Here is a 25186-nt window from a genome sequence, read left to right on the forward strand (position 1 = left end):
AAGTCCTTATCCATTACAGATTCTCCGAAATAATTTTTGGACCAGAGATCTGACCAGCTGATGCCATGAAAATTGCTATCTTTCCATCGAACCACAGATAAGGTAACGAGCTAATTGCTCAGAATTACTAATTATGACAATTCCACGGTAGCTTGGTCTGTTCTGACTAGACGACGACCAAAATTGCTCTCAGAGGAGTCGAGAAAGCAATGAATCTTGAAGGGAATCCCTGCTAAAATCTCACTAGGTTAATTCTCAGCTGGGTACTTTGATTACACTCTACAATTAAGATAGCTGTTAATGCAACAGAGTTACATTAACTTTCCTGTAAATTACGGGAATAGAACATATTTCACTGCAAAGTTATATGTTTCGAATGAACTTGGTTTCATTCGCAATTTATATTCGAAGAATATTGGAATAAACTTGTTCGATGGTTCGATGTGTGTATTTATCGTTTATTCAATTTTTCGAGTACATATCACGGTTTATCGTCAGTCCGACAGGAACCTTGAAAAATATCTTCCACGGTGTTCGCGCAACCTTCCACCCCATTACTTTCATCCGGAGTGCGTTTTTGTCCGACATTCAGCCCCTATCCGCGCACAAAAGCCGACAACGATCGATGAAATTCCGCTGGCGGCATTCCATTCCCGGCATTGCGATTCGCTCGCTAAACTCGCCTGCGTTGTTCTTGTATCTTAACGCTTTGACAATCGAGATCACGTATTCGGAACGAACAGCATAACCGATAACGAGCTGACTCCGGCTGAAAAATTTCTTTGTTTCGAGCTCCATTTTCGAGAAAACTAAGTTTACGATATATGTAAACTTTCTCGTATTTGGCGAAAAGGAACGATTGAAATCGATATTATGGAAATATCGTAGAATAAATTTGAAAAACATCTACACCCTGGAAATGTTAATTGGGGTGTAATTTTAATTTGTGAAGTATCGTTAAGAAAATTATTGATACTTTCAATAATTAAAATTCTCCAATTTATGGTAAAAGAATAGAAAATTATTAAAGAATGTATTATCGATAATTAACATCGTATTATCATTTCTTATCAGCAGAAACCCGAAGAGAAATGGAAATCGCTAACAATATTCCTAGCGAAGCATACTCAAACACAAGAATAGACTGCAAATATTTAAATTTAATTTTCTCGAAAACGAAACCGCAAAATTTATTTCACACTTTCCATCTGTTTTTCATTCAGAATCCAAGATATTCCACGTAATCCCATTGGTAACTTCGTTTTAAATGTAAAAACTTGAAAAATTTTTCTTGTCCTCTGTGATTCTCAAAATAGTCACGTTTTTTTATCAAATCTCATCGATCCTTTTTTTCTATCAGTGAAACTAGGGAACGAAGAAAGATACACTTGCTTGTTTTTTCCGTTCTCAGAAAGTGGCAACGAGAAAGCGTTTGTTGGAGAAAATTGGTAATCGATGAAAGGAAAAATAAATTCCTGTGAAATTCACGAGACAAATAGAAGACTTAAATTATGCGATAAAATATACTATTTTGTGAAAATTTCTTATAAGGCAAAACCTTTTAAACCTCTTTTTCCTAACATTTGCGAAGCTCCTGAATTTTTAAACAGGACAAGGTTTTGCATCGTGGAGATAAAAGACTTTTAATGTGTCTACCTTTATTTTCGTTTTATTTTCGTTCATTTCAATGAAAAATAGGAAGAGACTTTCCGGACCAGCATGGAATTCGAAAAATTCATGGAAAAGATATCGTCAAAATAGCAGAAACGAGAACAGGGGACCATTATGTGGATAAACTGTATCGCTCAAATATGCTTCCCAAGGTTAGAGACAAACGAGATAAAGAAGCAAGAATTCTGTGCGTTACTCGAGAAACAAGGTATTCGATACGTCTCGACAACGGAAGGGTTGTTTGTGGTTCAACGAAGGAAGGGTTGTCCGCGTTATTACGTGTCTACGCGTCAATCAGAGACTCGAGTACCATCAGAGATGGACGAGGATGAGTCCAGCCTAAATTCGAGTCACTGCCAAATGCACTCGTGACAAGAGTGCGTTCAGTGATTCAGTATGAAGCAAGGATATCAGGATTAGACGAAGATGTTTTCTAATATCAAAGCTTTCACAGATAATGTATGAAAGAACATTCGTGAACGAACCTTCAGATGTATTTCAGTCAGAAACAGAACTATGACAGTTGAATTCGAATCACGTCCAAGGGCTTGTTGGTTTCGAAACACCCACGCGGATGTTGACGCATCTGGTCGAACGCATCTGCAGTTTCGTTGAAGAATAGCACAGCATCGCCGAGTGTTTCAACTCCAAACACACATCGATCGACACTTGTCACGAACGTACTGCAATTCTGAGTTCATTCTTCAACGACTTGCATGTTATAACTCGAAGTAATTGCGAATCCATTTAAACACGAAATGTATCGTATTTTCCGAAAATGTCGATAAGTCATAGGGTGAATTAATCGGAATATTGATTCAATAACAAACGTGCCAGGTACCATCGATGGTCGGACATTAATAAACCACGTAGTCGGTAATGGAACCATTGTTCATTGAATTTTCAAAGCACCATACTTTCAATCTGTTACGACAATTAATACGATGAAATACACATTGGTCACGGTGTTTCAACGAATAAAATTATGATTCTCTTCTGCTATTCAGCGATGCTTCTATATTCTACATCATCGAGTCATGTGAAACTGTTTATCTTTCATTTTATCCCCATTATTTTTATCATTACCAGAGCGTCAATGTTTATGCAAAACCATGTATTTCACGTAAAAATACGTGAAATGTCAGAATATGGAAAATTTGCGAAACATGCAAAATGAAATAATATTTTTAACACGTTCAACACGGACACCGACTGTGATTTCAGCGATTTCAGTACGACGCGTTATTAATGTTATTAATATCAACGTTACTTCGGTGTTATTAATATTAGTATTTATGCTATTAATACCGATATTAGCAGTATTACTAATAACTAAGTGGCATGATGGTAAGAGAACAGCATTCAGGAAACTAATTGGCGCATCAACGTTATTTTCGAGATGAACGTTCGTTGGCCACGCTATCTATCTTCTCCAATAACGACGTGAATCTTATTACAGGTGTTCACGTGTGCCTGGCAAATTGAGCTGGATTGCGTAAATTAAAGCGAAGCACTTTGCCATGGATAGGTGGTACGGTGAAAAAAAAGAGCGCGTTTTCAATTTCACAACGAGGACGCGTTGGTCTGCCGATTTTATTCGATAAATCACGGACGATTGATTGCCAATTGAATTGAAAATAAATCACTGCTACACAGTTCGACCCACGTATGTGTACATTTAACGAACACATTTATGTAGAACGATTCGTTAATCATATGGCACTGGGTTATTGTTATTTTTTTAAATTGTTTACAGAGATGGAAAATATGTAAATTGTGCGCGTATATCAATGTTATTAAAAAAAATTTCTTTCTGTTTTTAGCCATTTTTTCCCTTACAACCCGTGTGTAATTTTCATTGAGGTAACAAACGTGTTAACATTCTCTCAATTTTCTTTTCTTTCTTCTTTTTAAGTGATGCATTTAGGAAGGTACATCTACTGTTCTAGAGAATCAACAAAGAGGAAAAGAAACAGACCATTGGGATGCTCATCAAACTGTGAGCTTACCTATATCCCGGATAAACTGTGTTGCACAACACAACCAGCTTGTTTGCGGAAACCACACAAAGCTGTTCGAGGTTGTAACACGAAACCCGGGAATTGCAATAATTTATCAGGTTGCCATAGGAGATAGTGACACGAACAGCTTGGTATTAGTTAAGCTGTACTTCGGGAAGAAACTTTTGGCAATGAACAAGATTACTGGTTAAAGATTATGCGTGTTTGTATAGTGTTTAAGGAGAGAGAAGATGGAAATATACATCTAGAAACTTGCTTGAATAATTCAAGAAACCTGTGCGGAACAATACGTGCTCAACGAGATACGAAATTTATAATGAACTTAATGATCTTAGTTCCACAGCATTTGGCTTTTGCACATGTTAGACTGACTTTGACTTTAATTGCATCTTCATTTTATAATTCTACGAAAATATTTTAGCGATTGTTAGGTTTTAAAACAAAATAGAAAAAAAGATAATATTTAGGGAAAGCAACTTGTTGGAAAATAACTTTTATAAGAGAAAAATTTGAATCCACTTGCGGTACTGTAAAAAGAGAAGTGCAAAATATAAGGAGGAAGTTCATTATTCATTAAACAATTAATTATACCCTGTTTATATCAATTTCTTCAATTACTGAACAGTAATATAGAAACGATTAAATTTAATGAAACTCATTCATTATGCAGGAAGTAACTGCATCATAAACCTAAGCGTTCAAGATTTATGTATCCTACTTCGTTGAATAGTTCCTCTGTATAAACTTTTATAAGTAACAAAATAGTATGTGCTTTATCAAGTTTAATAAAGCATATTTATTGTGCATGATTAGGAAAAAAAATTTGGTTCAATCCACAGATTGTTAAACTTTCGTCAGATTATAAATAAACAAAATTAATTTAAATACGCTTAATAAATAATAGAAAGCATACACTAAATAATGCACTTTGTTGTGAAAGAATATCTCAATCCATTCGCAAGATACAAGCGATTGAATAAAGCTTGAAGCAGCCTAGCTCCCGTTCAAGAAATCCACGCGACGCGACGTTAAGAATGAACGAAATTCCAAGAAACGCGCTGACCTACTTTCACTTCCGAGATGCGTGCGTACGTCTGTAGTAATAGTAACAAAAAAAAAAAAAAAACACCTGACTCAGCAGCTGTCATTCATCACATTACTGGGAACCATACCGTATCGTAGGTCAGCTGACACGCGTAAGTGAAAGGTCCGAGCGCACGAACAAGAAGGAGATGCTTCGTTTTAATTTACGATATCTCGGCAACAAAAAATGATATCGATGTACAGTAAAAACTATATTAAAGCAGAAGATTTTCCGCTTAAATTGGTACTAATCACTATTATATTAATTATCCTTAATCTTTAGAAATATTAGTTGAAACTTGGTTGAAGGGCAACTTGAAAAAATCTCGAAACAGCAAGAGGCTGTCACAAAAAGAGAAAAAGTCGTCGCATCTTCGTTTTTTATTCCCAAATTAAACCATGAAGATTTTCCCTGACAGGTTTCATTTTCACAAAAGACAGACGCGAAAACTGCATTACGAGAACAGCTTTGATAGGATAACGTGAATTTAAACCAGCGTCCGCATAAAAAAATGACACGGGGCTATGCTTGATGCATCGATTTTCGAATTTATTTGCCCGTGTTTAACGCAGTCGAATACAGGAAATGTGGAGAGAGAAAGGAAATAAGGGATTAAAGAACGGGAAGAGCGAGAGAAATTTAATCAGAATCCGGTTATCCTGCAAAAAGGGTTTCGAGACTTGAATTTTAAGTAAAAATTTTTGTTCTCACTTTTATGAATTCTCTTATTCGTTAAAATTCATCCTTTTTCTCGAATGTAACTGTACAATTCCATTGTTCTAATTAACATCTAACATAAGAAATTTCCAACTAGACATTTCAAATATTTCAAACTATCTTGAGAAATAAAAAAAGAAGTAAATCGGAGATTTGAACTTATAAAATTGGTTCTACTTTACGAATGGAACAGATTAAACTGCAAGCTGAAGATTTTTATACAAAATTTCATTATCTGGGTGATTAGTATTATGAGCGAAAGTCAGCTTGTTCTTTTAATTGCTACGCCCGAGGAACGTTTAATACGACAACCTTATCTTTGAGGATTAAAGAAAGAGTTTGAACCGTTTAACAGTGCATAAAAGTTTTATCTTTAACTAGTCGACTATCGCGTGTATTTTATAAGGTGGAACTTGAAAATTTTCTCAAACGACAAGATAACTTGTTGAACTAATTGTAAGACGCGATTATTTAGCTTGGAATACGCGTCTTGTGCTTCGGGCCTTGAACCGATTAAAGCGACCTGTGTAATTAACAGGCAATTTGTAATTATCGGCGATTCAAGAGGATCTGCCCTGCCCGTTGCTTCGTTCTGCATCGGGAAAATTGCTCGAAACAAGTAAACTACAATTGTTGAAACGCTCGTTAGAGATTCTTGTCGATTTGCATTTTGGCGATGTCCGTTCAGTAAAGTGTCGCTTATTTAAGGTACATTGTAAAAATCAATTGTTTTATTACTTTAACTATATAAAAACGAGAAGAATAATAACATACAAGTATTTCCAGAAATTGCTTCGATGAGTTGAAGGATATAGAATTGTTTTTGGAGAAAGAAGAAAAGTTGCAGGTGAAATTCATTTTCGATTTATAACCGGAGAGGTGCTCGCGTCAATTTCCGGAGGGTATGTGCGAAGAAAAATGATTATGTTCGAGGAAATCGAGCCCTACGTCTTCCCCGTTCGAGCAACGTGTTTTCTTCCCGTAGATTAACAAGAAACTTTCAGCCACGATATTAATTCTTTATACCAAAGCAGATTTTCGTGAAAGGAAACCGATCGTCGTCGTTTATAACTTTCGAACCGTGAGAAAATTGTTCGTGGTGCCTTCGAGCGGTTCGTTAAACTGTTACCCATTAGTTTAATGAAAACTCTCGAATCAGCTGTTTAAGCCTCTCTTCAATTTTTCCTTAATTTAACGCTGTGTCGAATTTTTAATCGTATTTCCTCTTTGAAGATTAACACCATTTTTTTCACCTTCAATTATTCAACTCAGAAGCTGATTAATTTCTCATACCTTTGGTACCATTATATTTTAAGCTTTTAATTGAACTTTTGAGATTTTTTAAAAATTATTATTATAATTTTCAATTTGAAACTATCTTTGTGAAATAAAAAATTCTTTTCACTATATTATTGGAATGTTAATCCGAATAGTCAACTGCTGTCAATGATTTCAGATGAATTATAGTATTGGAATGTAGTCAATTTTATAAATCAATTTTTAATAACGAAATCGGAATTGAGGAAGGATTTGGAAGTTTTATGGCGATAGCGATTTAAATAGAAATTGCATTCGTTCCATTTCAGAATTTATATCGTTTCTCAATTTCATATTTTAAATATTTCCATGAAAAACAGACAAAGAGAACAGAAAAATTTATTGTATCCAATATGTGTTGCTAAAATAGCGATGAACAGTGATCAAAACAAAAAATATTCTCTTACAAAGGTAGTATGCATCGAACATTTGTAACAATAATGTTTTATTATTTAAAATATCATTTGGAAATGGGTCACAAAGTTCCTGGATCCTTATTATTAATAAAATGTCCTGGATGTTTATGCCAACAATTTATAAATGTCAAGTATTCTATACGCTGTGAAATGAATAATATTTCACAATGTATATAACAAAGATTAATGAAAAAATAAAAATATCGACGTCACGAATAACTAACAGCTGTTGTCAAATTAAAAAAGAAGCGTCTTTTAAAATACAATTCTCCTACTAATTAAAGGAAAAATAATAATTGTTTTTCAAATGCAAAATAATATTTGCTAATAGGTACCGGTGGAATTTTTCCCAACGTTCTGGGGAAACAATAGCGACTCCACTCGACGTCCGGTTATTTTCCTTCGAGTTCGGAACGGATGTCAGTAACAGGTTTCCGGTAGTGTCACCCGAGCCCCGAGAGGGCAGGAATTATCGTGACGAGGCAAAGAATAAAATATTTATCCGCAGAGACTTGCCAAAGCGGGAATGTACCAATTATCGTTGACGAGCTCGTCGCTGACGAATAATGGAATACATTATTCGACGACAAAAATGAAACAAGATCATTTTTATCAAAGAAATAATAATTTTTAGTGCAGTTTCATGAAGAAATAAGAATGAAAGTTATAGAGTGGATACTTCACGGTTTCATAAGTCTTACGCGAACGAGAAATGAAATAGAAATAGAGGAATAAAATGATTTCCAGGAACAATGATATATGCATACCAATGGGTTCCATTCTGACGAGAAACGTTGAAAAGGAGAACGAACATGTTAGGAGCGAGCAGAAAATCCAGAATATAATTGGCGCGAAAATCGATATCATGAGAACGCACATGTGCCATTAATGCAAATTTACGTCGAGTTGCTTTCCATTTTCAGGATTAATCAGCCGTACCACATTCGTATAATTTCCTTCTCTCTTTCTGGATTTTTCAGAAAAAAGAAACTTTTCAATCAACTCGTTGCAATTCACATAAATTTCCAACAAATTAATCTATTACCCTAAAATTGAAATAATTTTGAAATTATTAAATAGATAAAAGTAAAAAGTTTGCATGTTCATCAGCAACGTTAATTACTCTACCCTCTCTACCCTCAAGGTTTAAATTCACCATGAAAATCTCATAAAAAATTCCAACGTTAACCGCTTGAAAATGTTCGTAAACTATCTTGCGAAATATTCTAAGCGGAGGAAACGTATAAGACGTTTAAGGAAAGTCTTCGTTGGCACATCGACCAACGAAGGAAGAACGTTCATATTTCAAACGTTTCCTGCATGAAAATCGTTCGAATCCCCTAGAGAGGGTTGGAAGTGTTCCTCCAGCCCGTCGACCATTTATTAGACGAAACTAGAAACCAGGAAGATGAAGAAGAAATATAGTTTACCACTGCTCTATCCTCCTGTCGTAACAGAATTTTCAGATACAGAAATCTTCAGTATCAGATTTATACTATCAATCAAAAGTATAGATTCATTTCATCCAAAATTACATTAAGAAATGTACAAAGTACAAATTAAATTAACATTGCGGCTCTCCGAGAGTTAAAGAAGAAAAAAGTATTGTTATGTTAAATTAAAATGTGTGATAAATACAGTATAATCATTGATTAAAATTAAATTTTCTTAATATAACCCTGACGTTTCCAAATTATTTAACAATTGCAGACAAAAGACTTATTTTTTCAAATGATAAAATGCTCCTACTTCTACATATATTTCACTCGAATGTGGAGCAACTTACATTGCACCCGAGTGTACGATAAAATTTACCTATTATTTTCTTCGAGCAACAATCCAGCTGATAAAAGAAATAAGAGCTCGGCAAATGAAACACCGTAGAAAACTTCTTCCTCGCGTTTCCGCATAAAATTCCGCGAAATCGTGTAGCGCTTACGGGGATCCGCGGAATATCTTCCGTGGATTATGGAAATTTCATGGTTGTCCGCTCGATTACAGTGAAAAATCGATAAAGATCCGTAATATGGAAATGGTGGAAAGTTTTCCGCCGGCTTGCTGGAAATCCCGAGGGCTCTCACCAGGGAAATATCGCGACGGTCTTTTTTAACGTGGACGCTTGCTTGTGTTTTCGACGAAAGAAACGTGTTGCCACGTTTGTGACAAGTATACGCGTACATACACTTGTTCAACAAAAGACGGGAAAATAAATCCTTCCTGGGTAACTTATGGTACTAAAATCTGCCGTTTAGAGCCTTTTTAATCCTCGAATGCTGGTGGCTGGGTCAATCGTGACCCAGATCTATGAAACGTGTACAAAAGTGCATCGATTAAAATGTGGAATTCGATTTCCTAAATTAACTAATTTTTTGTACGAAGCAGCAAATTTAATAATTTGCAATAATATTTAGCATGGAAATATTAATGTGAATATTTTGTAATTACAAGGCAAGAAATACGGTAATTTTGTTTGCAAATAATTGTTCAGTTAGCCAACGATCAGCGTTCACGACCACGAATCAATGTCGTTTAATTCGTCCTATTTGCAACCACGGGAACAATTTACGACCGTTTCAGACATGGTACCTGCCAAAATAAACGTCCAGCCTCGTTTCAGCGAGTTTTCTCTGCGCTCGATAACAGTTGCCGCGTGTGATTTGCCATGCAGACAAATCGAACTCGTTCCTGGTGATATGCAAAATTGACACTGTTCAAATTCGTTTTGACGAACGCCCGTGAAAAATGCTCGTCGACGTATTACACGATGACACGTCAACCACACGTATCATCGAGAGGCATATTTTACAAAATGAAATTAAAATTGGGGCTCTCTCCGTGGTTCGCCGCCCGGAGGGGACATGTAAAACATTTGTAAATTTTAGATTTTACTAGTTCCTATGAAATTGTTTGCACGATACATCGAATAATGCTGGTCTAAATGCATCAAAATTCAATGAAACCATAATATTGGCTGACTGCGTTTGAACATCGGTCCGTCAATCGTGGATTTCGAGCGAAATAAACCGGTATATTCATGGGTATAGCAGATTCTTCAGGATATCGTCAGACAATTTGCATAATAAAAGCGAAGCAGCTGTGATGCAGAATTTTCTTTCACAACAATGAATACAAATAGAATTCGATAACTAAAAGCCGTATTAGATTTTCTACGTTTCGAAATGAAACAGGTGATATTTGAACAGCGAGCTACCATAATTTTGGAAGGGTTTTATGGAAATGTTATTCATAAAGTTTAACTTGGATAACCTGTTATACCTACGATGTTACTTAACTCGAACAAGTATTATTATAAGTAACAATATGAAGGTGTGTAGCGATGGGTGCAGACAGATTGATTGAAAATATCAAGCGTGAAAATTGAAAATTCGAGCAATTCACACACGATCGATCATCCGAGCTTTTAATGCGCAAATATGTAGGTGCGCGTACGCGTGAACGATGAAAAACTAACAAGAGTAATTTATAAGCTGAGCCAGCACATTTTCAATAAAATTCAATCAGAAATGTAGGTGATAATAGATAAAAACAAAACTCATTGAGATAAAATACTGAATCGTATAATTAAATCTAAATAAATTTAATTCATAATTCGTTTTTCCCTTCTGCGCCCATTACTGTCGTTTATTTAAACACACGATTGCAATTTAATTCGCAACTGCATTTCCTTGTGCGTTTCAATGCTTTTGTTTCGTCTTGACTTTGATAAACGACTAGTTACAATTGTACAAATATCGTAAGACAATCACGTTCCTACCCTCGTGCATCAAACTTATCTGAATGGCAAGGTAGAATTACAGAGCGCACTCGCGCGTGAAATATCGCAGGGAAAAATGTCTGGAAAAATAAATAACCGTACAAGCATATCGCATTTTGGCCAGAGAATTTCAGAAAGCCTTATCGACACCTGGAACGAAGAAAAATCGATGCACCCGTTGAAACGTTAATGTTCGCCACTCGCGAAAACGATCAACGTGGAAGATAGAATATTTTCCTGAATATTTATCTTCGATACGGTAAGGTTATTCAATTTCAACCTACACTATCTTAATGGTTTTCCTGTTTTCAATATCCCTGTCATTTCTCCAACTATAAAATGTCAATGCTTTTTTAAAAAAATCACGAAATTCGTTAATGATAATGAAAATCCAAGATTTAAATGCTTCTAAGTTAATATCTGTGTTATTTCAAGCGTAAAGTAATGCTTGCTTCATTTAAACAAAGTAATTACAAGAAAGCAAAGTGTAACTGTACTTAAATATCGTGATGTTCAAATATAAATGGCGGTTACGATAAGTAATTTCAAAGTTTCCACCAGCAGTGTGTGTTTCATAATGATACGAACTATCTGATTAGAACGCTTAATATCTGCTATTACTGTTAACGTGTTGTACTCGCCAGAGAACAAGTGCAATTATCATGAATGCAGGCGTGCATGTTAAGAGACTTCTACAATAATTAATGGTTACTTGAGTAACTCAAAGGAAAAACGACTTTTCACCGTACACAACCGCCCGTAGTAGCAGGGGGTGTAGGAATTCATTAAACAAGAGAAAAAAAAAAGAACGCTAATGGCATTCGATGCAACGCCCACGAGCATCGAAAGAGCTAATACGAATAATATAAGGGGTTAAAAGGAGTAAAAGCCTCTTCTACGTTTTATTAACGACGATTAATTAATTCCGACGCGTATAATTTTGGAAAATTTTTATTAATGACCCCCCCAAAATAAAATTTCTGTAGACTTCGACTGAATTTAATATTTTTCTGTCGTATGGTCGAATCCAGGTTTCATCATTAATTTTAATACACTTTTACAATTCGTAAATAATTTTGAAACTGAATAATTTGAAAATGAGGGTGTTATTAAACTTTAGTTGGTAGAAAGATACATTACGCACTAACAAGCAGGATGACAGGTTCCGGTGAAAAGGAAGTTTGATAATCACGTCACTTCAAGGAAATTATTGTTGCTTCCTGACGTTATAGTAGGCCACGGTAATTAATCAGAGACTCATTTGGGAGGCAAGTTTATTAATCCCTCGTCACGCGTCGTATTCCAATTTACGATAGATTCGTTAAATTTTATTGTTAGAGCATGAAATTCTATGAAAATAAAAGCAAATTTTCAAACACTAAATGTACAAAGACTACGTGTTATCATTAAGTTATTAAATTTCTGCATTTCATATGAAAAATGTTTGGAAATTGAAACGTTCAGAATAGTTCAACGTTGAATTGCAATTAGCTTTCTAGGAATAATGGATTGTTCAAATAGACTGTATGCAAATACAATTTGCACTGAAAGTGCATTTCTCTTATGAAACACTGTGAAACCATTTGCGGTCATTTTATATTAATTTATAAAATACACTTGTAATTTTGAATAGTATTAATGTAAAACGGCAATTAAAAAATTTCAATTTAAAAATCAAACAATCGTCAATTAATATCCTTAATAATTAGTTAAAATCCATCCACTTTTACTAAGACAATTAACGTGATAAAATCAATTGACAGAATTTGATATCGATGAAAGAACTCGTCCCATAATCTAGTCACGATTCGTGAATCCCATTTAGTGGATGGAAATCCTCGTCTGGTCCTAGTAGAAATTAATTTACATTTATCCCTCGGCTACCAGAGCGTTGATTAAAATCGGTCTTAACGGATCTCTGGCTAAAATTCGTCCGCGGTCCTTTCGACATCAAAGTCAAAGTAAATTTCACGAGTCACAGTAAATATTCGATTAGTTTTCAAACGAAACAGAAGTTCTTCCCAGGCGAGAAATGCAATGGGAAGAGCAGCATGAAATTTCAAATCCCTCGACCGTTCGAGTGACAAGACTTCGCGAAGACAGACGGATAAGTTTATATTCACAGGGAACAGAAGTTTTCGAGCGAGAGGACATAGATGAGCCAATCTTTGGGAAAGCTTCTCAAAATCGTCAAGTTCTCGTAAAGGCTATCGTTAACACTTGAATTATTCGTTATTTTCTTATTTTTATCCGTTTTATGGAATTTTCAGTTTTCGTGTTAGCAAGATCCAACTATTTATCCTTATTGACACTTCGTTCCAGATAGCCACGAAGAGTACGATCGAGTGTTTTCAATTAAGAGTTGAATACCTTGGACCCAATATCGATTACCGCGACGGATCGAGATTCATTGAGTCCACTAAAAAAAAAAGAAAGAAAGATTCTAACAGGCTCCCTTGAACGTTCCCTCAATGCCGAGGGGAGATCCTTTTTATTTATCTGTGGGAGGATTGATACCTTTCGAATCTAAGGCTTGGACTATGAAATCGATGATTGCACTTTGTAATCTGCGTAAGTCAATAGAAGTTGTTCGATAAACTTTTTGGATGAATATTGATGAAAATGGACCGATGATTTGATGAGGTTTCGAGTGATATTTGTCGTGAAAACAGTGATTGAAAAATATATTGAAAAGGCTCGATGAAACAAACAACTTGATACTTTCAAAATATGTAAAATTTTATAGTATGAAACTTTGTTGAAAATTTATACTTTGCTAGGATTAAATACTTATGATTTAATTATGTGATTTGGAAGGAAGTCTAGTTTGGATTATTAGTTGACAAGTTTTAAATTATTGACTCTGTTCATTATCAATTTAAATTGCAATCTCTTTCGGATCTGCAATAATTCATTAACTTTTAACAGTGTTCTGATAAGCTGACGTGTCATTGATTAAAGAGGACCATCGTTCGTCTCTCGAAGGTAATTCGAAAGAAGATACGATCATGGAGAAAGAAGAGATTACATCACTGTACAATGTTATCTTTAGATTTAAATTTAATTAAATATAAATTAATCCGTGTGTGATCTCGCAACAAGAAAACCTCCTTACCACTTAATGTAATTTACATTTAAAATGAGCAGCACAGTTTCAGATTTAATTCGTCTAACAGCGTGCTTTGAATCATTCGAGAAATCATTAGAGAAGAAAAGAAAATAAGTTCGATATAATTTATATTACGTCACAAATATTTTAAATAGACTGATGTAAATTATGGAGTGTTAGAGGAAGTTCTAACGAAGTGTACGAAAATTATTTTGATTAATAGATCGTATGATAATTATAAATTTGATACTAGCTAATTATTCGTTCATTTATCCGGTTGGCTGATTACACGTGAGCTTTCAAATAAATGATTTATTAATATCTGGACGAGTTCAAAGCACTATTAAATTCTGGATCTGTTCGACTTGTTCCTTTATCCAATTTAATCTATCAAACGTCACTCGTTATTAATTAAACAAAAAGGAGAAGAGATAAATTTGGGAAGTTACCTAATTTTATAAAAAATTCTCTAATTTTAAAAAGAAACCGATTCTTAATATGATCCTGAATAGAACCAAGAAGGGAAATTGTTTTTGCTTCACGGAGAAACAGAAAATAACAGGGGATGAATGAAACGAAAGGATTAAAGATTATCATCTCGATAAATTATTAATAGAGAAGGAAAAAAATCCGATTCTTCGTTACGGAATTAACATAGAAATATGAAAAGTTCAGCGCTTCGAATGCCTTCTTTTCTACGCATACTTGCGGCCTCCTCTCGAACAAAGGATCACCGGTGAAAATAACTTTCGTTGACATTATTAAAAGCCGGTGGATCCAGGTTATCCCTGGCAAGCATGGAATTTCCAGACGTACACCGATACGAACCGGCCACCGAACAATTCGCATTCCTGGGGCTCATATCGACCCCAGCCGGGCTTAAGTATTCTTTGCAAGTACTCACCTGAACAGCAGGAATCCTAGACCGGTCACTGCAGCTCGTCGAACGTCGTCGTTTACATCGGAGACCTGAATTGAAAACACCCTTTCGTTAGGAAACAAAATTGTTGAAAGAAATACTAAAACAATTAAATGATGCAATGAAAATAGGCCTATGCTATACATAATTGTAATTACTCTAATTTTCCAATTTAACTGATCTCATTTATAAGTAGGTACAAAATATTTTCTAAACGTTTCAAAAAAGAGCAATGTGTATTTTATTAAATAATAGTACTGACAATGAGTTATAAAGTTCCTATCTATTATGTTATCTATAATAATGGATTATTTATTATCAGTTATTGTTAAAGAAAATAAAATACACTCATATCTATTTAGTAAGAGTAAAATTGATTATAGTCACGTGTACAATCTATCCAGCATTTTAAATCGTATTTGATAACATAGATCTTCAAGAAAGTGAACTACTATCTACGATTGTTTGAAACTAAATTTATCAAAAATTCCATCAGGTAGTGATCTGATCTAGTCGCTAATAGCCAAAAAGTTAATGACCATTTTAAAAACAAACAAGAAAATATAAATATCAAATATAGATAAATACTAATTATTTACTATGTTTCATAAGTTTATATTTGTATAGAAGAGGATTGAAAATAGAAGGGAGTAAAATCATCGGTGAATAGAAGAAACTTACAGCAACATGTAGCAACTTCCGGATGGCCTGGTTATTTCCGGTCCCACAATAGGCCATCGCCAGTGTGTACATGCCACTCCTTCGAAGTATCGGATCCTTATCAGCGCAAAGGGAAGTGACCAAAGGATCTGCTTCTTCAAGGCGACCGTACATGGTAAATGCAATACCAACGGCTAATCCTCGGAGAATTTTCTCGTGTTGCGTTTCTTGGGCATACTAGAAACAAGAAAATACTGAAACTTAGTCCAGGTGGAAATTCAAATTTCTATTATTAAACCTAAAAATCATGCGATTTAGAAATTAAATTAATTTCCACTTCCAATTAAGAATTATTTTATTAACTGATATTTAAAAATAAAACAGAAGTCGATCAAATTTAATTGCTCGAACTTGTAAAAAATATATCTATCAATTGATCAAGATATTAAGAGTAGATTAATACGAATAAACATCAAAACACATTGAAAAAATAAATAAACTACAAGTTATTCGTATGATAAAATCTTGATTACATAAACCCTTGTTATTAAACAAGAAAAATCCATAAAAAATATCAAAAATATTAAATGAAAAAAGAAAAATATTTACTCCTTGTTAGTACGATAAAATCCTGATCGGTATTTTATTAAAATCTCGTGAAATTCAACAGATTGGAGAATCTTTTGAAGGTTTATCGTTTAACGCAAATTTTCAAGGATGAAAGGAAATTCAGCTAGCTTCTGGATAGGTAAAACAACTCTGACAAAGCGATGCAGTTTGTCCTGCGGCTATTTTTCCGGCAACAGTGAGTGGATTTCGTTGTTACTCCGAGATAATCGTCTCACGAAGAAATACGACATTGCGTTATTTCGAGAACAAGAATCCCGCGGATAAATGCGACAAAAAAAAGAAATAATCCAAAGTGATAAAAGAATAAGCTTTCCTTGATAGATTGATTTGTTTTGTTCCTGTTTCCTTGTCCGATAACAATGATTATTGTTCTTATTACAAAGATGAAAATATCAGACAATGCTATTAATCATTCTGATCATAAAACTGACGTTTCGAAATTTTGCATCTTTTTTTTGCTTGCTTCATTTTTATTAACATAACACTGAATATTGCGGAAGTCATCGATGACCAACGCAACGCCGCAAGATAGGAGAATATTATTTCTGCTAACAGTTAATTTTTTCTATTTCAAATTTTGATATGACAGTAAACGCGTTAACGTGATTGCGATAAGAAAGTATTACTTCAAAATACATACTTGATCTATAAGTAGATAAGATATTAATGTTAAAATAATGAAGGGGGTCCTGAAATAGCCAAGGTTTCATCTGAAAGATTTTAACCCAATCACTAGATTCCACGATAACAGCATAGAGTGATTGTGTTGAAATGTTATCCCAAATTATTTAATCTGTTAATTATTAAATCACGTTCGATGGACCAGGTAATAATTATCGGTGATTCTCTCTGTTAACATATTTTTGATAATCAGCGATAAAATTTGGCAACTCCACCATACATTCGTAGATACTGTTAAAATTCTGATTGTAAATACGAACACGTGAGATGCGACATCAAAGTGTTAATCAAAATTTCAAATGAGGAAGCTTATCAATCTTGAACCGCTTGAAGCTGTGCTCCAACACATATTCAGATTAATCAGAAACCTGAACAAGTAATCGTATATTGGAGGAGAATCAATGGCTTACCGCGATACTATTCAAGTGGACGACCATTGTGTCCATTCAACCTATAAAAGACGACAAAGCTGGAAATCAAATCAGTGTCACCGATTTCTAGTCTACAGGGAAGAAAGTGACAATGGTTGCTCCGGCATCTTTGGCATTGCGTTCGTATACAAATATTCTTAACATTAAGAATTAACTATGAAATTTGGTTAGAAACATTCATTTTGTTACAGTTTATCCAACGCTGCTCACAGCGTTGATGGAAGCTAATTACACTCTCATCCCAACTGAAGATGGAGTACCGCATTTGGTTAAAATCGACTACACACCTCTCACGGCAGATGAACTTCAAACTTTAGCTTATAATGTTGAATCTACCTCTTTCACGCTTTTCACACGGTTAGAATAGAATTTTGTTAAGCTTTGAACTCTGGTGCTTAAAAATTTCTTGCCTCTGTCAACCCACCCCTCGCGTTATGCTTCCCTACAGAAACCCAGGATCTGCTTCATGAAGAATTCTATAATTTTAGGAAGAACCCAACAGCCGGACAAAACCTAATACTGAACGATGCCAACAGCATTCGGTCGAGCCATTGGGACCCGAATCAAGTCACTGTTTTCGTCACCCATGGATGGAGAAGCAGTGGTACTTCAAAAGCCTGCACGCTCGTGCGTGATGGTAAATAAATTAATTAACATGATGTAAGTAAACGTTAATCTTTCATAGTCGCTAAGTGCTTTTCTGTCCACAGCATATCTCAAAGCTACAGCTTATAATGTGATTGTTGTTGACTGGAACTCGGTAGCTTCGAATCCGACATACAGACCAGCTGCCCATGGTGTACCAAGCGTGGCTGACCGCGTAGCCAAGTTCATCAATTTCATGAGAACATCAGTCGGTCTGAAAACTCTAGCTACGAAACTGGTTGGACACTCTCTGGGTGCCCATGTATCGAGCTTAGCCGCGAAAACTGTGACAGCGTCTAGCCCGATAGCTGAAGTTGTCGGTAAGTAAATACAAGTAAAAATAAGATTTCTGAATGGGAAAATAAAGGTAAATGATAGAGCCTATCTACTTTAAGTGCGAATGCAAAGAAATACTGAAACTAATGAATTGAAAACAATATACAGCTCTTGATCCCGCCAAGCCGATGTTTGAAAGTAATGGACCGAACGACAGAGTCGACAAATCACATGCCAGACACGTTCAAGTTCTTCACACCTGTGCAGCGATATTGGGCATCAAAATCTCAATTGGTAGCTCCGATTTCTTTGCTAATGGTGGAGAAAGTCAGCCTGGTTGCGGTATAAATGTAACGGGTAAGAGACTGAAGAAATGAAGTTCGACTGCACGTAGAATATGGAAATGTATCAACGAATAAGATAATAAATGCTCGTTTCATTGCGCCCAGGTCAATGTGCTCATGGACGTGCCTACGAATACTTCAGCGAATCCATAACAAACTCGAGAGGTTTCCGTGCCGTTGCTAAGAACGGTGCAATTGCATACATGGGTGGTCCCACTCTTGATCAAAGGTAAGTTTCATTTTATCCCCATATCTAATGATTTTTTCACTAACTACGCCCATTAGAATCACACATTATTACAATGATAAGATAAATAAAGAAAGTTCCTATTACATTTAATTCGTAATCATTTTGTTTACAGTGCTAGAGGAGACTATTACTTCCAGACAAACAGCCAATCTCCTTACGCCCGCGGTTAATGAAGCAATGTTATGATATTTGGATAAAAAAAAAAAAAAAAAAAAATGTATTAAATAATAAAAATCATGTTTCAACTTACCGCTACCATGTCTTCTATTGCTTGGGTTGATTTAGATCCCAGCATAACCATGCCCATAGCAATGCCCGCTGCTTCTCCAGTAACAGCGTCGTCTTGATAAAGGTTGAATTTCAACTGCTCGTATACATCCTGCCTGTGGGATCCCATAGCAGCTAATCCCAGACCCAAACAACCTCCGTGCCTCACCATCTGTAAAAGAAAACAAACGTTGCTCGTTTGCGATGAGAATGTTTTTGTATTTCATTCAATGGGGCAGACAGACAGTTTCAGAAGAATAACGCACCTCGTTTTGTGCGTCCTTCAGTTGACCAAGTAAATAATCTGTAATTGCTGCGCCGTGGTTTGCGTGTATAAGTCCTAACGCGTATAAACCGCCTCCTTCGGAATAACCAGCACCCGCGCCGGTATCCCGCGGAAGATAGGACTGCATCAAAGCTAAAGCTTCTTGTTCGTGACCTCTATGAATCACTCCTAGAGATGCTGTTGCCGTTAGTTTGGCCCAGTTCGTAGCACGAGCCAACCATTCTAAATTATCTCTGAAATTCCATGTTTCTTTAGAATATCGTACGTATAGGTACGATGAAGTTGATTAAACGCAAGGATACGTTCTTACCTTAGAAATTGATCGCTAGTAGTTCCAGAATGCATGTACGCATTCGCGATTACAGTGGCAGTATGACAAATGGAAACGCGTATTGCATCTTTAGTATTCTTCAATATTAACATGTCTGTATGATTACTCCGGATTAAAAATTGTAAATGTAAATCGATCGAAATTTCTCCACCCAAAATACTCGACAAAGCATCTACTCGTTCCTGCTGTTCGCGTTCTTCCGCATTCTAAACACACGAAAGAAACAAATTAATAATATTTCCAGAGCTTTTATTAAATAATTCAACTTACCAAACTTTCAACGCTGCGTTGAGATTTTTCTTCCGGAGCCGGTGTACTGTTTTCGGGCTCGGCACTTGTAGATTCAGAATTCTCATTGGTAGATGCTTTGACAGCTGGTTTAACGATGGGTTTAACCATAAGAGCTCCTGGAATCGGAGCCGTTGCTCTAAGAGCTTGCAAAACGCGACCGAGGAACTGCTGAGTCGCGGATTCGTACAAGTCGAAGGCAATCTGATAGGCCATAAGGACACAGTCTTGGGAGCCTTTACTTAATCTGTCTAAAAGTTCAGCTACAGCTAATGGATCGTCCAGAAATATCAAGCATTGACACATATTAACGTAATCGGGTGTTCCCAGGTTCCGGTAAAGGCTCACTAAGCAACGAAGTACAGTATTGCGGAAACCACGATTCTGAATGAGACTCATGACAACTTGGAAGGCATAAGACAACATGCCACTCACATCTTCCTAATAAAAATAATTTGAAATATAAACATACGTTTTAAATATTTATTTGCTCGCGATAAATTGATTAAAATTTAACTTACTGACTGCATAATTGCAGCTTCAAAAATGTCCATCCTTCTAGTTTCAAGAGCAAGCCCTAAGGCTTGACGATATTGATTATCATCTAAACAACGTTGAAACATTCTGTTCACAATTCCTTCCAATCTGGGATCGATTCCTTTGCTACCTGGTGGTAACTTTCCTTCTGCTTCCAATACACGTTGTTGAGTATAATAATCAATACATTTAGCTGAAACAAAATTTAAATAATAATAGTGAAGCTAACAAAACTTATGATCGATAAGGCACATTGGTAATACCTATAGTGGTATCAACATATTCATTGCGGGCATTCACATCAAATAATTCTCCAGCTCCAAGAGCATAAGTAAGAGAATCTTCAAAACTTCCTAGATGATAATACACTTTACTAGCAACTAATGCAGCTAAATCATGTTGAGGAAATGACTTATCTTCATGAAGAATTTCACTGTAACATAACATATTAATAATTAGAACAAAGAAAAATATCTTCAACATGATAAAACACGGTACTGTTGCTTCATACATTTTTTCTATAGCCTCAGAGATTTCAGGCCAAAACTCGTCGACTATCATGTCTAGCTTCTTTAAAGCAAAGACTTTCAATTCTGGCATTGGTTCCTCCAGAAGGGAAATGATACCAGCTGAAAGAAAACAAAAATTAGATGGTTAATTAAATTATATAAAAGATGTAGAAAATATAAAATATCCTAAAACATGATTTAATATAAAATAAACAGTTTTATCTGATATCTGAAAAATAAATTTGAAGGTTATGGTCAACGAGATTTGCAAATCATTGCATGTGCCCTGTTTGATCACTGTATGAAAATTAACAAACAAATGCTGAAAAGATAAAATTTAAACAAGGACTTTAATAATAAATACTGAATATATTATTTACCAGCTGATGTGATATTCATAGTGGTTTTCATATAATATAACTTCTTTCGGCAAAACGTCTTCTGATAGTTTGGTAGCAAGCCACCAACTGGCCAACTAAATTCAATTGAAATGAGTTGCAAAATGTTATGATGATTGCCACTCTAATAAACAAAGATTAGTCGCACAAAAGAGATTTTGAAGCTTTTATAATATTCGTAAATGTATTTTGTACTAATAAATAAAGGCAAAAGTAATTTAGTAACAGAAATATTAATTTTCAGAAGAAAAAAGCAATTTTAATACTGCGAGTTTGAAACTTGTTTAATGGCACCACTGTATCTTGAGCGGCAAATACTTCATCATTTTGTATCCCTTTGTGAATTGTAACGCTAACCTAAAACACATAGAGTAGTGAAAATTAAAATAATATTTTATAACAGTAATATTTTTTAAAATGACAGAAAAAGCAAAAACTATAAGTCACGTGAAACATATTCCAAAAGATGCCCAAGTTATAATGTCCATTATGAAAGATATGGGGATCACAGATTATGAACCGAAGGTTATAAATCAGTTACTTGAATTTACGTATCGTACGTATTTTATTTTTACAATTTATTCAGTGTTATAATACAAGTATGAACGAAGATGTTATTTATATATTTATCGCTTTGTTGCTGTGTAAAATGGATCAAAGAAGGGTTCACTTTCAATTTATAGGTTATGTCACTTGTATATTAGACGATAGTAGAATTTACGCAAATCATGCGAAAAAGAAATTTATCGACTTGGACGATGTTAGATTGGCAGTGAAGATGCAATTAGAACGTACTTTTACCAATCCACCACCGAGAGATGTATTACTGGATGTTGCCAGAGCAAAAAACAATATACCGCTTCCATTTGTTAAACCAAGTAATGGGTTGAGATTGCCACCTGATAGATACTGTTTAAATGCAACAAATTACAAACTGAAAAATGTAACAAAGAAAATGATTGGGAAGCCGTTACATTCTTTAGTTGGAAACAATATACAGGGTGGTCAATCTAAAATTAAAGTAGAAGGCAATAAGACTGGTCTTTCAATAGTTAAAAGACCTGGAACACTTGCAACAGTAGCTAGAACCCAAACTATTTCAATGCCAAAGCCAGTTTTAAAGTTTTCAACAGGTAAGTTTCCTGGAAGGTTACAGAAATAGTTAATTTTAATTAACTTTAAATTGTATCCACAGATTCCTTTCGAATCCTACAATCCCAAACATCTATTCCCTCTATTCATATTTCATTGAGGACCCATATATGTAAGATGCAGCTTGTATAAGTGATGTTAATAAAATTTATGTTTCCTTAATTGTTTACACATGTTAGTTTTTTGAATTTCTAGCATCATCAGGAGGAGCTACTGTAAAAGCACAAGTAGCTAAGCCGAAAATACAAATTTCCTCGGGTCAAACAATGCCGCCTGTTAAGGTAGAGGTAGAAGATTCGATGAAAAGGAAGAGAGAAGACGATGATTATGACGTACCATAACAATAAATAATAGATATTGAATAAACTTTTATTTTATGCTTTTATTGTATGAAAAAAACGTCGAACGACCTCTTTAATTTATACCTTCCAATGGTGTTTAATAATTTGAAATATCAGCACCTATAATTACAATTAAATTTCAAACGATTGTTATATTTCGTATTAGAAAGCGCTGTATAAAGTATACGTAATTAATACGTTTTTATGTTTCAATTAATATGTTTTATACATAGTACTTTTTTTGATCATAATAGACGCTGAATAATAATGAATTATTTTGAATAAATTTCATTTTAAGTTCATTAAGCTTCAATTCTTTTACAAGAAAATTTATTTAATCATTACTTTACGCTACGCGAAGATCGTAATTATACAAAGCAGTCACATCTGCTGTCGAATTTCATACTCTTCTTCGGATTCCTCTTCTGAGGCATCTTCTGGAGAAGTTAAATCAGCAGTTGCATGTATTTCGATATCATCCTCGGCAGGTTCTTCATCTTCACCTTCGTAATCATCTGCTCCCAAAGCTTCACCTTCGTCTTCCTCTTCGTCATCATCGTCTTTCTCTTCGGGTTGATCTTTCTTCTGTTCCTGTTCCGAGGGAACATCTTCGGATTCGGCTTCCGATTCTTCTGGCAAACCTTTTTCACCTTCTTCATCATCTTCAGGCATGCCAGCCGTTTCGAAAGCTGGTGGTTCCACAACTTCTACTTTTTCTAGATCTTTGTCCTTCGGTTTCTCCACCTTCTTTTCGCGGACACATTTCTTCCGATGGATAGGCAAGAAAAGCCTAAAATCTTCCGGCAACTCGTCTTCCGAATAAAGTCTATATAAATACAGACTTTTGTAAAATCGTATGACTATGTGACTCGAATTACTGATGAGTTGATGAGCTGTGGTACCTTTATTATTAGATGTTAGAAAGTAACATCTATCTAGTCAAAAATGACGCGAAATGAAATACATGAAATGGTGAAAACGAGTTGATCTTTGGGTATCAGAAAAGAAATTTATTTTGCACCTGTCCGCAAAGTAAATACGTCGGATCCTGCAGTTCGCGTGTATTTGTACGCGTGTGGTCTCAATGTAATTAGTGCCGTACGCTCTTCGTGTGAAATCTGACAGATTAAATTGAACCTGATTCCACCCTCCGGACAAACCGATCGGCATCGATGTGCAGAAGGGTCGAACTCGAGTGGTGCTTTGAAAATTACTCATTCGGAATCTTCTGTGCATGTTTTTGTCGTCCAATATCTGTCCAAGTGAAGATAATCCGTCCTTCAATCTCAAAATCATCCAAAATACACTTCTTCGAAAATTATAATACAAAATTTACTGTAATCTCGAACGTGAAGTATTTCTTCATGTTCTTGATGATCATGATAAGAAAAGGAAGCTTGATACCAAGAACCTGTTTCGCCTCCTTTGGACAGAATATGTAGGTTGTGGTGACATTTGTACCAGCTATCTCTAGAGCCAATGATTTTACTTCTTCGTCTGTGACCCTTCGAATGTAACCATTTTTCACCTGCTCAAAATGATTTGTCATTATAAGAGATTCAAGTATTGAGATATAATAACGTGGCACCCTTAGATTAGGAATTGTTTTATTCTTTAAATTGTATTTTCTACTTGATCCCTTAAAAATTAACGAAATATTTAATTTATGGTACCAGTCACACACTATAATCACCCCCATGGCATTCGACGTGTTAATACCTTGCGAAGTTTGAAAGTTCTAACGAAAAGAAGAAATTCTCATGCTTGATAATATAATATAAAATTTGCTACGATAATGGATCGTAAAGGGTTAATTTCTCCTACGATATCAAATTTGAAACTTACGTGCATGTCCCATAATTCCAAGGGGGTCGCACCGCAGCTGTACAAAATGGACAAAAGTCCTTGCTGGTATTTGTTACGAAACATGGCACGTTTCTCGTCAAATCGAAATAACAAAGGTTAAAATATTTTCACGATATCATTATCTCATAAATGTCAGAACGTGCGAAAAAGGATTCCTTTGTTTTCGACCGAATTTGTTTGCTTTTCCGATTTCGCGTGGAGCGTTTCCAATTTATGACATTTTCCGAAGAAAACACAGTCAAAGTCGTTCAATTTTAATAAAACT

At 35.2% G+C, this 25186-nt stretch overlaps 4 protein-coding genes across 4 annotated transcripts in view; 2 read left to right on the top strand and 2 right to left on the bottom strand.

Moving 5' to 3' along the window:
* LOC114879625 (26S proteasome non-ATPase regulatory subunit 1) overlaps positions 1 to 21656 on the bottom strand; it is a 42313-nt gene extending 20657 nt beyond the window's left edge. Inside the window, exons 1-10 of the mRNA XM_029194699.2 lie at positions 21545 to 21656; positions 21167 to 21284; positions 20919 to 21088; positions 20640 to 20848; positions 20101 to 20559; positions 19810 to 20036; positions 19480 to 19732; positions 19197 to 19385; positions 15711 to 15926; positions 15015 to 15079 (exon numbers count right to left, since the gene is read on the bottom strand). Of these exons, the coding sequence (XP_029050532.1) occupies positions 15015 to 15079; positions 15711 to 15926; positions 19197 to 19385; positions 19480 to 19732; positions 19810 to 20036; positions 20101 to 20559; positions 20640 to 20848; positions 20919 to 21088; positions 21167 to 21284; positions 21545 to 21575 (1937 nt within the window). The 5' untranslated portion in view covers positions 21576 to 21656. The remainder of the gene's footprint in view (positions 1 to 15014; positions 15080 to 15710; positions 15927 to 19196; positions 19386 to 19479; positions 19733 to 19809; positions 20037 to 20100; positions 20560 to 20639; positions 20849 to 20918; positions 21089 to 21166; positions 21285 to 21544) is intronic.
* On the top strand, positions 17440 to 19169 carry LOC114879628 (inactive pancreatic lipase-related protein 1-like). The gene is made up of 7 exons (XM_029194705.2): positions 17440 to 17550; positions 17623 to 17788; positions 17920 to 18068; positions 18142 to 18396; positions 18521 to 18709; positions 18802 to 18925; positions 19059 to 19169. Exons 1-7 carry the CDS (start codon positions 17523 to 17525, stop codon positions 19114 to 19116), a joined length of 969 nt encoding a protein of 322 aa, XP_029050538.1. The 5' UTR covers positions 17440 to 17522; the 3' UTR covers positions 19117 to 19169.
* Positions 21657 to 21859: 203 nt separating the features above from the next.
* Positions 21860 to 23357, top strand: LOC114879629 (transcription initiation factor TFIID subunit 9). The gene is made up of 3 exons (XM_029194708.2): positions 21860 to 22118; positions 22246 to 22695; positions 22910 to 23357. The coding sequence occupies exons 1-3, from the start codon at positions 21980 to 21982 to the stop codon at positions 23053 to 23055; spliced, it is 735 nt and encodes a 244-aa protein (XP_029050541.1). The 5' UTR covers positions 21860 to 21979; the 3' UTR covers positions 23056 to 23357.
* Positions 23358 to 23436: 79 nt separating this feature from the next.
* LOC114879644 (cilia- and flagella-associated protein 20-like) lies at positions 23437 to 24984 on the bottom strand. Its single transcript, XM_029194744.1, has 4 exons — positions 24901 to 24984; positions 24392 to 24583; positions 24077 to 24309; positions 23437 to 23881 (listed from the first exon to the last, which is right to left on the bottom strand). Exons 1-4 carry the CDS (start codon positions 24982 to 24984, stop codon positions 23437 to 23439), a joined length of 954 nt encoding a protein of 317 aa, XP_029050577.1.
* Between the last annotated feature and the right edge of the window lie 202 nt (positions 24985 to 25186).

Source organism: Osmia bicornis, chromosome 6 (assembly GCF_907164935.1).
Source record: "Osmia bicornis bicornis chromosome 6, iOsmBic2.1, whole genome shotgun sequence".
Lineage (NCBI taxonomy): Eukaryota > Metazoa > Arthropoda > Insecta > Hymenoptera > Megachilidae > Osmia > Osmia bicornis.